The 13259-nt window shown below is 38.6% G+C and overlaps 1 protein-coding gene across 7 annotated transcripts in view; it reads right to left on the reverse strand.

Annotated features, from left to right (window-relative positions):
- The window catches only part of PH4alphaEFB (prolyl 4-hydroxylase subunit alpha-1), a 223453-nt gene that overhangs the window by 117926 nt on the left and 92268 nt on the right, over window positions 1-13259 (reverse strand). For 5 of the 7 annotated variants that reach the window (XM_069123714.1, XM_069123711.1, XM_069123710.1 and 2 more), the window contains one exon: window positions 11907-11948. The exons of the other annotated variants lie outside the window; for them this stretch is intronic. Coding sequence is in view for 1 of the 5 variants with exons in the window: in XM_069123708.1 (XP_068979809.1) it covers window positions 11907-11948 (42 nt within the window). In the remaining 4 variants the exon portion in view is untranslated. The remainder of the gene's footprint in view (window positions 1-11906; window positions 11949-13259) is intronic. 7 annotated transcript variants of the gene reach the window in all.

Below are 13259 nucleotides of genomic sequence, written 5' to 3' on the forward strand. Positions count from 1 at the left end.
TTTCTATGGTAAACATTCAAATACTTTCGCGAACCAGTGTTCTTACGTACGCTGTCGGTCAAGGTATTTGCACGTTTTATAATATTTAATACAAATTTAATATTTTTTATTGCTTTCATTTTCTAGCGTTAGAAATTTTATTTAATACAATTCGTTAATTTTCTTAATATAATTTGGTTCTGCTCATTAAAATACATGTTAATTGACATGTTAATTAAAAGTGTAACATTAAATCTCAATACCTGAAACTTTTGCATAAAACTCAATGTGTAAGAATATGCAAGGAATGAAGATTCAAATCGATTCTGTGGTATGATAATACCGATGATATGTAACAAAATTAATAAAATAAAATTCGTTGGACTTTCCTAATAAATGTAACTTATCATATGTTCAATATGTATCGTAGTATTCGTGGCCGATAGTGCATGTTCATGTTTCACAGGCTTCTTTCTCGCTAATACACAATCCTCGCGTGATCTTCGTCGCGTGTCACTTTGCATTACCGCCGATTTGGCCAAGATCGGCGACACCCGCGTGAATTATTCGCCGCGTAGGACACATTCGCATGATTTATGCGCGGATACGAGCTTCGGCGAACTTTTGCTTTCTTTCTCTTCCTTTCTTCTTTCGTTGGTTCTTTGCTTGCTCGTGCTAAGTCGGAAATACTACGAGTTTACGGTTCGCGTCTGGAGAATGTTCAAGTTTCGCGATGGTAAAACCAGTATAGTAGGTTTTCTGCTTGGTTTAAGGTGCTCGAAGTTTGGAGTACACGAATGTGTACAGTTTGTGGTGTTTGTAATTTGATGATAGTTAAGCAGAGTTGGTTGCCTGACTAAGAGATAAATTTATACGTGCGACGGTAATATGATCACTTTATGACGGTTTGCTAGAAAATCGTATAACTCGATACATGATAAATTTGATAAATTCCTGATGATAATAAGATTGTGATAATAATTGTCACGGTTTTATGAATGTTAATTTGTCAAGTTGATCAACATAGCTTCAGAACGATTCACGCGATAACGTATAATAGAGATCGATATAATGGTCATACGATAACTATTGTACCTAATACTACCAAGCTACCACACTAACAAGCAATATGAATACTAATAGTATTCGTATTATTCAAAGCGAGAAATACATAGAAACACATCTAGTAACAATAGTCTATTCTGTGATACCTTTCAATGTTCACCCATTGACGAAAGACGCGATCGTAACCGACCAGTTAGGAACAAATTCTTCGTCCCTCGGGAGATTTCTTTCCAATCGTTTCCTCACAAAAGCGTGCTATTTCCTCGGTTCTCGAGTTTCCTTCGAATCGTCGAGCGTCATTCTTCCCGGTTTATCGCCTACGTTCGTAGAAATTAATACGGATTCAGAGGACACGAGGAAAAGGCAAAAGCAAAGAATGGACAGACATACTTTTCTATTGGTGCCTAATATCGGTCGAATCATTTCCACAAATATTGCCTACGTTCGCCGAATTGGTCCCGGGAACAAGAACCTCTTACGAAGCTTAATTCTCCACCGATGCGATACCAGGCAATCGGATAAAGCTACCCGCTTCGAGATATCGATGATGCTCTCCTCCTCCACTGTCTGCCCTCGTGCGGTGTTTTCTTACGTTGCAGCGAGTAAAACGCTGAATCGCTTGGTAGGCTCTTTATCGCGCTGATGAAGCGGGACAAGCAGAGGGAGAAAGGAGGAGATGAAAAGAAAGAGAGACGATATTGTCGTCCAAGGAACGTTACGGTCTTGTTTGCCTCCGTTATTTCTTCGTTAGTTTGCCACGAGCAATGTGTACCGAAAATTGTATTTTATTCAGTCACGGTACCTATACAATTACAAAAGCCTACTCCTTAAATATAAAACATAGTAAAAACCTCTACACACCTACGTACGTCCCTTGAATATAAAATATTATATCTGTACATTTTCTGGGTGTACTAAGGCACATATTGGTAAAACATGAAGCTGGTAAAATTAGAAAAATGAAGTAGAAAGATATAAAACACAGTATTACAAACATCAATTATATTTAAGTGAAATCATAAAAATAGTGAGCTCGATATTATATAATATTAATATATTGTAATAATATTTTGCTATTCCCTTAACGTAGAACAAGGTCTCGTAGTTTATGTAACTTTGTCCAAGACTTTTGTAAGTCATAAACCTCGATTTTCCTTCTAAAAATTCCTTTGAAAAATATGTTAATACTAAATGTACTCAATTTCGTGACAAAGTGGTTTATTAGTTCCTTCGGTAAATCAGTTTCTCAAAATTCAATAGATGTACGTAGATTCTCCTGACTGACTGTACGTGTAAATATCGTTTATATCGTCTGAAAAGAATATCTTAGAAGAATTTATATCGATATAATAATATTTTCTAACGTATATGTAGTTCTCATAGAATATTATCTCCGACAGCAGGCACCTTACACCTCCAAACGTAAAATCCAGCCGACAGAACCATTGAATGCGAATCTCTCCATCGTCTCAGCCCCAAGAATCAACCAAACAACTCGCACTTGCCCCGCAACAAATATATCCCATCCATCCCACCTCCTGAATGCCAATACAGTCTAGCGCACTATCTCATAGAACAAGCGTGGGATCAGCGAATCGGAGAGAGCACGATGGATTTACCGTCTCTACATAAAGCTTGGAAAGCTCGATCGAATACAAAACCATTCTGTTTCTTTTATCCTTTCCATAAACGTAACGGAATCGTGAGCACGCGATCACGCGGATCCGTTCAGGTGGAAATCAGATCACCCTTTTTCCACCATCCCCAGGAACCTTTGGATTCTTAGCCCCACGCGAAAGGTAGAATAGTTGTTTGCTCGGTTCTCGGCGAACTTATTCGCAGCCAATTCCATCGTTCCAACTCGTCTATTCTGCTCTACTTAGATAAAACGACCTATCTGGCATTTTTTCCGTTTTTCTAACGCCTTTACGTCGGCACGTTTTGGATTAGGGTAATTCCAGGATAGACGGCCTTAGTTTTGTTTTTTTCTTTTTTTTTTTTTTTTTTGAACGAATTTAAATGGAAAATGTTTGAAACAGCAAAATTAATTTGTTTATTAAACACTCACTCTTACTTGTTGTCTCACTAGATAGTCAACGAAAATTAGATTTATGAATAAGAAAACATAACATATCAATACGTTTTTTAAATCCTTGAATTGACTATGTTTCCCGAAATCATCGGTGAAGATGTTCATAGGTACGCGATGAGAATATTAGATTTCTTTGCTTTCCTTGAGCCAATTACATACATTTTCTCTTGTTTTTCACAAATATTAGTACTCGCACGTGTTCTAACGTTAATTGCGTAACAAGCTGGCCGATTAATGTCATCTGTAGATTTTATATGAAAAATAATTTAGTTGGCCATTTTTCACGGAATTATTTATATGTTTCGTTATTAGCGGACACGCGATTTTTCTATAAAAGTTTGTTATTCTTTCTGCGGAATTCTGTTACGTGTCCCTATAAATTTACATTTTCAATACATTTTTGCCCCCTACTTTTTCTCTGCATTCCACGATTACCTGTTTTATTTCCCAATAATTTCTGTACAACTTGTGCAGTGTTATAATCTCTGACAACCAAAGTTGCTCGTACTCGCCGTGAAGATGTTAGAATGTTCCAAAATATTTTAAACTCCTTTGTTTTTTTACCTCTGAAGTAAAATTGCTAATAGATATTCCTATTAAATAGAAAAATTTGAATCTGAATAAAAATTACAACAGACCCTTTTTGACTAAATTCAAAAATGAAATATCGTCTGGTTCATAGATGAAGAACGAAATATTGTTAATTAAAAATGGTAGACAATGCGACAATGTGTTCCAGCAAACAATTTCAATGAAATACCCCGATCGTCACCGTGCCTTTTATCGGCACCGAAATTGTTCCTCGAACCACCAGCACCAAATTTCCGAAGCAATCAGAATTCCCAACACCTCTCTGATAAACTTTTCCTAATAGGCGGGCCATCGTGCCGCAAATAATCCACATATTTTCCTCCATGTTCCATCGTAGGCCCATAATTCTACAACTTCCATTGGAAACGGCCAGATTCCTCTGGCGTTCCTGTTTAATCGTCAAGAAACATCCAAGCGATGATAGTAGAAAATTAACACCTTCTACCTACATGTATTACCTACATGTTACCTACACCTCTTCTAGTTTAACACTTTGACTGCCACGTTGGTCATTGGTGACCGGAGCGCTTGAACTTCTTACAATTGTAAAAATTGTATGAAAATTGACAGTTAGGACATTTTCAATATAACCGATAAATAGAAGATACTTTGAAATAAAAAGTGCCCCATTGAACAATTAAACATTTTTATTAGAACATCAATAAAAAGAATGAGAACAAATCTTGCATCTAACGGTGCACTGTGTTTGCATCCACATCTTTGAGGGGTAATCTACGAATATTATTATAAACACACCTCAGAAAATAATCGTAAATGCTGCTTTATAATCATATAATTGAAGTTAGGAATGTGCACATACCTTACTATTATATATAGAAACAGCAAACTGTTTACTAATATCTTCTACACGCTACAACAATATATTCTGCACGTTTTGCTTAGACGAAATAATAAATGCGAGTGGTTTGTTGAAATAAACGAAGCCTTGTTATAATATGTCGTTATCAACTGTTACCAAGGCGCCACGGTGGTCACTCGTGACCACCAATAAGATAAACGGCCCATTCAGGAAGAATGTTGTCTTACATCATCAATTTATTATTATTTTGCCATTATATGCTTCGAATAATAAAAATACTCCCATGATGTCCTGAGCGAAACATGTGATTTCGGCGTGGCAGTCAAAGTGTTAAGGTCTTGGAACCTTCTGCTACAGATAATGTGCCAACAATATGAAAAATTCGTTTGCACAGGGTCAGTACTAGACGTGTCCATAAATTAAGTTACTTCAAGAAAATTACTACTGCGACGCTGCTCAAGCTTTATTGTGCGCAAGCATACTAATTTCCTTTATTTACTGACAAATGTCAATTCGAAACAAGCTGATCGTCTTTGGGAGTACTTGTTCGTTCTTAACGCATTCAAGACAGTCTGCGAAATGCGCTCTGCTGTCTGTTTCTTGAATGGGAGAAATGTGGAACCGGCTGACGTTGATCGTCGATTTTGCGAGACGTATGAAAAACGTGCCATAAGCGATTCAATGGCAAGAAGATGGGTTAGAAACTTGAATGACGACCGGGAGGATGCGCATGACGATGAACGAAGCGGCGGGAAAGAAGTTCGTAGCAACAGACGATTCGCAGCTTCGTCGTTTTTCATTCGTTTCTCGCGAATTTCACGGTCGTGGCTCCACGAAATTGTGTCACATCGTCTGGGTTTTCGGAAGTTATACTCACACCGGGACACAAAAACGGGTGCTCCGTTATATGACAACTGCTTCGATAATGGTAAAAGGTACGTAGAAAAGTAGTTGAAGCTATGAAGAATACAATGAACGTCAAAGGTTATGGAAATCAATTTCTGCTTTTCTTTAATAGCTTAACTAGGGATTCATTTTCTGGATATGTTTCGTACAACCTACAGAATTCTAGCTTTCGTCCGAAATTGAAACGATTTTGTACCTCTACCCTTTCGTCCTTGCGAGGATATCACTGCGAAACGAAGAAAGCGAACGAGGTACATCCGGAGCAAACGATAGAAGAGACCAAAGTGCCATTATCAACGTATAACGACTGCGACCATGCCAGCCATAATCGAAACAACTCGTTCCATTCGACGAAACGGAACCTGAGACGACGAAAGATCGAAATTCTTTAACGGACTGTTTATAGTCATTGGTTCCAGAGTGAGATGACCGTGTAGATTCCCTCAGGGAGCAATTCAACTTCCGTTTTTGAGAGTTTTCGCTAAGAACAGGTCGCCATCGAAGTTGCCATCGACTGGAACGAAGTTGGCCGAACTACCCAATTCCATTTATCCGACGAGATAGACGATCCGGCTATGACTTGCCTGTTCGTCCCAAAACAACAGCTTTAACGATCGATGTACGATTACGAAAAAATCGATTATTCCGCACTCTGAAAGTTTGGTCAACCAGATTTTCGATAAAAAGTTGAAAAATTAATGTTGAACAACAAAATACTTTTCTAAGTTAATAAGAAATCGATCGTTTATATTAATTTATTTCTGTTTCTTGACGAAATTCAACACGATAATAAATTATGAATAATATTCAATGCTTTATTCGATTCAGGATTAACGTTAGAATCTATTCTTTCTCGCTTTACGTGTACATATTAAGTCGTCGGAAAAGTTTCTTTCGTTTTATAAGGAAATAATGGATGCACAACATTTTTTGTTTTATATTATTTTATCGAATTACGTATGATTCATTTTGTTCTATCAAGATAAAGATCAAAACGTTTGAAAGATTAGGTTTCATGTTTGTATAAAGATGCATCGATGTAAAATACGTGTCTGTAAAAGAAAGACACTTTTCGGACAACCTAATATATCGAATACGATAAAAGTGCCTGACAAGTATCTTCGTTATCTCCTTAAGCCAGCAAAGAAAACGTTCGTAAATTTAAATGACCGAGGAAACACCCATAGACAGAAATATGTTTTATTATCGATTATTCACCAAATAACGCATTAAATTACCAATCAAAGATAAGACGTATATATATGTATATATTAATTTTTTAGAATTTATTTCCATTAGACACTCTTTATTCCTCTCGGCGAATACTGTATGTCCTGTCCTTGTTTTTTAACAGTCTATTTATGTATGTCCACGAAGTAAAATTTCTTTCTACCTTTTCATCAGAGGATTCAGCCGGGCATTCAGTGAATTTCTTCGTCGCCTCATAAATGCGTTTAACGTAAACGTCCCGGCATAATCTCCCTGCCGTTTTATTTCGTCGAGCTCGCGATGGTCAAACGGTTGTCTGGTCTCAAATTTTAATTACTGGAAACTATCCTCGCGCTTCATCCCTTGCGTGTTACGTGCGCGAAAAGGGTCGTACGGACAAAGAGACTTTTGTATCGAGAACGTCAGCCACGGAGGAACGCATGTCAACAGCGAAATTTATTTAGCAGAAACAGGGAAACGTGGGGACGATATTATTTCGACAGGAAACACGGCCGAGGGGAATATCTGATGGCGCCAGGAAGAATCTACAGTGGCTACAGAAAGTACTTTTACATATCCACGGTCTCCGATGAAGTATTTTTTGTACGGTTCTACGTTTCATTTTCCTAGTATGGAATTTTTCTAGTCATATGAAGGTACCACCACTAATGGTACTCCTTATAATTTCTCAATTTCCTCTATTAATTAAAACATACGATGCTTTACAATGACGCCGCGTAAACAACACATTCCACACTGTTATATCACTCCTGATTAATCTCGGAAAAAATATACCAGCGATTTAAAAACCATGTTCTGATAGTCTCTAGAAATGTGAAGACGAAAAATCACAGCAACTACTGGTCCAGAACGCAGATGAAACTTAAAAGAAGTTTGGAAATCAGCTCGATTCGGAAATTATCTCGACGATTGATTTATTTTCATTCCTTTTGCGACAATATTCCGCCTGTATTCAAATGTTGGAACGAATTCATCTCACATGGATTTCGTGCACTTTTTATTCACCTACAAATTTTCTATAAATAAGTAAACATCCTCGGTCAATGCATCAGTTTTCGCTACGTCTTGTTTCTCCTGACGCGCATAATTCCTTGCATATTTTAACTAAAAAATTTCCATCCATTCTCGCCCCTCGTTCTTACAGCTTAACCGTCTGTTTCCTCACTTAATCTTTTATGTCTTCTTCGCATCCTCTTCCCAAACCTCGCACAGCAGCCCTGCTCTTCTCACACACTCGCCCGACGCCAGCCAGACCTAACAGTCCCCTTCTTTCAGCCGGTTCATCCCTTGAATCCCTGTCTAACCCCAGGAACATCCCCCAAGTTCCGTCTTCGACCCAGCGCGCACAGAAGAGGGGAAACGCGCGTTACCGCCGAAAAACGAGGACGATGGGGTGCCACTGTGCACTGAAAATGGGGTGGCCGTGTTTCGCGTTCACGCAGCGCCAAGGGGGTGGCTCGTTAGCAAGCGGAGCTACCCTCTTGCGCGAGAACACGCAGCGCGTCTGTAAAATTGAATCTTTTGTTTCTCCGATGCCGTTCCCGCAGCAAGTTGCATTGTGTCTGGGCTGTTGCTAGCCAAGCCACCCCTTTTTATTATTATTAGCATGGCGCGCGTGTGATTGCGTCATACTTTATGCACCGCGGACCATCGTGCTTGGAAATCAACATGCAGCAGGGCTCGGGGAAAATCGAAGTCGCGGTTCTTGGGGGTTTTTAAGGGTTTGGCTTGATTTTACGTATTGACAGGAGAGGATACTATAGAGGGTGGTTTTCAGAAGTCGATGACGAACATTAGGGGAAGATGGATTGGGTTGAATTTTTAAATAATTCGAGCTTGCTGCGAGTAGGTGCAAATCAAAATCGCGATTCTTGATGGATTTGAAGAAGTTTCGCACGGTTTTTTATTTTGTACAGCTACTGCTATTTTTCTGTTTAATGGAGGGTGTAAGAGAAGATAGACTGGAACTCGGTTTTCGGGTAATTTGAAATTGCTGCTAGAGAATACAAATCGAAATCGCGGTTCTTGGTGGTTCTAGGGGATTTAAAGGGTTTGAGATGGTTTTGTATTTTGATAGGAGAAGATATGGTAGAGAGTGGTTTTCAGAAATTAACGAGCAATGTTAGAGGAGACAGACGATAATAGCAGTTTCTTGGCACATAGAAAGGGATACCGGAGGATTGCGAAAGATCGTAAAACAGGAAATGACGAAAAATGTATGACGAACGAAGAGGACTGAATATATCACGCGAAAAAGAGAATGCGGCAAAAGATAACGAAATACCGAACATCAAAAGTGTGAAAGACGTAGAGCAAAAAGGAAAACAGGGAAAGATAAATGCTGCTGAACAATGAACAAACTATGGAATAACGAGAAATAAAAAGACAAAGACGAAAGAAAGAAGAAGAAAAGCTGCAAAGAAGAGATCCTGTGGAATGAAAAATGGATGGGAACAAGCAAAACACCGGAGAGAGAAAGAAAGAAAAGAGCAAACATTGGTATAGGCTAGATACGTTGTAATGTAAAATATGAGTGGAGGGAGATGCGAGAAGAAATAGAAAAGTGCAACGAAATCTTGAACGTAAGGAAAGAACATAGGAAAGAATGTAAGAACGTAGGAAAAAAAGAAACAGAAACATAAAGAGATAAAGCGTGAACAGAGTTAGCCGCGAAAAGTAAAATGAAATTCTATAAAAACACGACTAATTAACGAAATACGGTTGACGTGAGAAAACCGGGAAAAGGAACGCTTTGCAATCGGATAAAACTGCGAGAAACTTCATGGACTGAAGACGAGTGAAGAAAAACCTGCGAGAAAAAAGAGAAGAAAATTGGAAAAACCTCGCGTAGAAAGATAAATAAACGGGAACTCGGTACAGAGACAAGCTAAGACAACCAGAAAGATGTTGCACAAAGGGCGATCTCGAAAGAAAACGAAAGAAGAGAAAAAATGTGATCGTAACAAGCTAAAAGAAAAAACGTGCAAAATGAAAGACGGAAAAACGAAGAGTCATGAAAAAATAGAATGAGAAAAAGAGAAAAGAGCCGGAAGAAGGGAGAAAGGACGAAGAAAGGAGGGATCCCACCCTTGCGGACTCGGCACAATGGGACACGCACAATACGACGTTGGATAAAGGGTGGTAGAGGGACGAAGGAAAGATAATGTAGCTTTGGTTAGGGAGGAGCGAAAACGAGAAAGAAGAGCGAAGAATAGAGAAAGAAAGGAGGAAAGGAAAAGAAGGGGGCGCGCACCCTTTGCGTTTACTGCAGTGCTCTTCAACCCCGTTGGATATTTTCGACGAGATTTGACCCTCGTCTTCGCTTCTCTCTCGCTAATAAATAATAAAACGCCGAGACAGAAATGTGTCGTAAACTGCACCCTTCGACAGAAGCCAAGAATTCATCGGCCACTTCAGAAACAGAGCGCCAGTTTTATTTCCTTTACGTGCCACGAGCTACGTTCTTAGGAAACTTTTTTACAGTTAGACTCTTAATCTGATACGTTTAAGCACAATTTTCGCGAGTTTTTTCTCCGCTTTTACACTCTTGGTTTTTTTTCTTCTTCTTGCTTGTCTTCCTTGTTCCTTGGTTTATCGTGATAAGGTGGTCTCAGGATGAATTTAATAATAAAAATACCTCGTATATCATGCTTGACACGAGAATGAATAATACCAGAGTTCACGAACATAGACTTTAAAAAAGTGGCATTATCTAGTGTTACTTTGGATCAGAGTTGATTTTATTGGCTCCGGAATATCCATTTTCATCGATGCTTGTATCGGCGATAAATCACGCGAGACACTAAAAGGAAGGATATTGGGCAAAGTTTAGAAACCCTGTGGATTGCTAAGTCGCGTGAAAAATACCGCTGAATCTATTCTTTACCGTTTCAGAAGACAAACGTTTCTAAAAACAAACCCACAACGTTTTTGTCCGCTTCGTCTCAATTTCCAATTGAAACGACGTCAATCCACACCAATGACACTCTTCTCGTATTTTATCCAAACAGCGCGAAGATATTGTTTAGCTTTAAAAAAACTTAACTGGATCGAAAATAACCGAAAGAACGCAGCATGGTTAATTGTTAAATAAATTGACGCATTTTTAAAATAAGCGATGCTCCGTTTACGGGTGCAAAGTGCAGTAGCGGTATTTTGGAAGGAACCGAGGGAAATAGCAACGCAGACAAGAGAAAAGAAAAAAGAAATAGACGAAACGAGCAAAGTTCGTGCCACGAAAACGAAAGAGTTTCTTATACGTCGGTGGTAAAGGAAGTTCTCGCGGTTCGAAACCGCGTATGAATTATTCGAAGCGAGGTTTAGACTTTATCGTTCGAGTCTATCGAATCGCAGCGGCGACGCACGGAACTGCATCGACGAGAGGTCTCACGCCAGAAGCTTGCGACCGGTTCGTTGGTAGGTTTCGGGATCGAAGCACGAAAATGCGCGATAAATCTCGTGGCTGACTGGCGGAACATACACGAGGAACAATCATTTCCGGGGAATTTCTGGTCCGCGGAACAAGAACCGCGAGTTACACCCAATCGATTTCTGTCACGCCAGAAGTCGTTCTCTTTACTTGTTATTGACGCGGATAAACCCTCGTCCCGATCGTTCCAATTATCTGTCTTTCAGCTGTTTGAATTCGAGTCATTTTAACACGCTGACTGGCATCGTGGTCATCGGTGACCCACGTTAAATCGTTTAAAATGCTTCAAATAAGATAGAGTTCGCGAACGAACAAGTTCCCAACAACGTGAATGATACTGATAATATTTTCAGGAGAAAATGTACGAACATAATAGTTTCAATAATAAGAGTTTTATTAGTAATACGAACTTATTGATAATATTAACAAAGACTACCTCGTTATATTTTTTTAGTTTGATACTTCTGTTTCTCGCTAACGATAGGAAAGTTTATTCATTCTACTGATCGATTATGATACACACGAGCTTCGACACAGGTGGTCCTTGCGCACGAACAATTTCCAATTAATTTGAATCTGTTTCTGATTAATTTATGCGCGTGTAAATAAATGTGTTGCATGCTATAATTAAAATTTTGTGCTCTCTTTTATACCTTATTTGAATCCACCTGAATTCACATTATTCAACTAATCTGGACAATGTCATCGAGTCATACACAGCTTTGCATAAATCTATATGATTTCGAGATGAAACTAATATTTCTGTTATTTTCGGGCTTGATTTAAATACTCACCGAAATTAAACGGCGAGAATCGAACGAACGCTGGCGATAAATCTGAAAAGAGAAAAAGAAGAAGAGTTTATCATCGGTGTTTATCGGATGAATGCCATTTAACATCGGATAAAGCGATCAAAACGTGATATAACCACGCGAATTTTGGAAATACGAAGGTGGAATTGTTAGCATTATCGCGATGAATGGTCCGAGTAAAGAGAGAACGTGAAACTGGAATCATTCGATTTAAAAGACCCAACTGAAAGTATTTCCAACTAATAGAATTTCAATGCTCTGTCCTGCAACAAACGCACAGTTAACGACAAAACAAATCGGATCAAAGCGGATGGACTGTGCCAGCGGAACGTTCGAGGCAGTGTCCACTTAAATCCGAACAGACAAGTTCACTTTTGTTTCATTCTCGCGGGAATCGGGCGCAACCTGGTATATAGATGCTAACGTTTTGTTCTCTGCTCGTTGGTAACTTCGGAATTTCGTTGATTCTAATTGTTCAAGTTGAACGATGTTGTGCTTTCTGTTCAGCTTCAACAATGTTGTTTGTCGCGTAATACTACGTTCTAAGTTTAATTTGAAAGCATACCGAGAAATTTCGAGACATTTAATATAAATATGCAACAGGATGTCCCAGCTTCTTCTTGCAAATCCTTACCAGTATATTCTGTAAGAAAAATTAAGAAAAAAAATGTTACATAAGCAAATGCGACATTAAAGAATTATGACAAAAATACAAGATGATAAGGAACTGGTGTCTCGTTAACACTGCATTAGAACACATTGCCAATATCTGTTTGATATGTTTACACAAACCCTAATGTTTACTTTATGAGTTCGCTGATCTGGTCAATCAGTCTGGCAATAGTTAGATTATCATTACCCTGAACGATGAATAGCAATTCCTTGGCCTCCAAGATCATCAGATATCACGTCAATGGATTGTTAATCGCGGGGAACCGTGGAAATATTAATTTATCAAATATAAATTATTACGCGGCAGGTGTTAATGCAAAAGATTTGTGACGTATTTGCCACAATTATGGAAAATCTCTCTATTCTACGTAGATACCAATCCTACGTATTTAATATTTTGAAATGGAATCATATTGTGATTCGACAAGTTATTCCTATATGGTGTCGAGCAAGAAACCAGTCATTTCGTATTTTTGTTATAATTTTTCAATGAAACATTTCAGAGCCCACGTTTATGTAATATCTTTCTCTTATCTTTTTATAGAATATGCTGGCAAAGTTTTGCGGGAAAAGCTGGGACACCCTGTATATCTCGCAGAGATCAGGGAAATACCTACATAAACAGTTCAATTATTCATTAGGTTAATAGACCTTAATATTTTT

This window comes from Bombus flavifrons, chromosome 11 (assembly GCF_040668555.2).
Source record: "Bombus flavifrons isolate JBK064 chromosome 11, iyBomFlav1_principal, whole genome shotgun sequence".
Lineage (NCBI taxonomy): Eukaryota > Metazoa > Arthropoda > Insecta > Hymenoptera > Apidae > Bombus > Bombus flavifrons.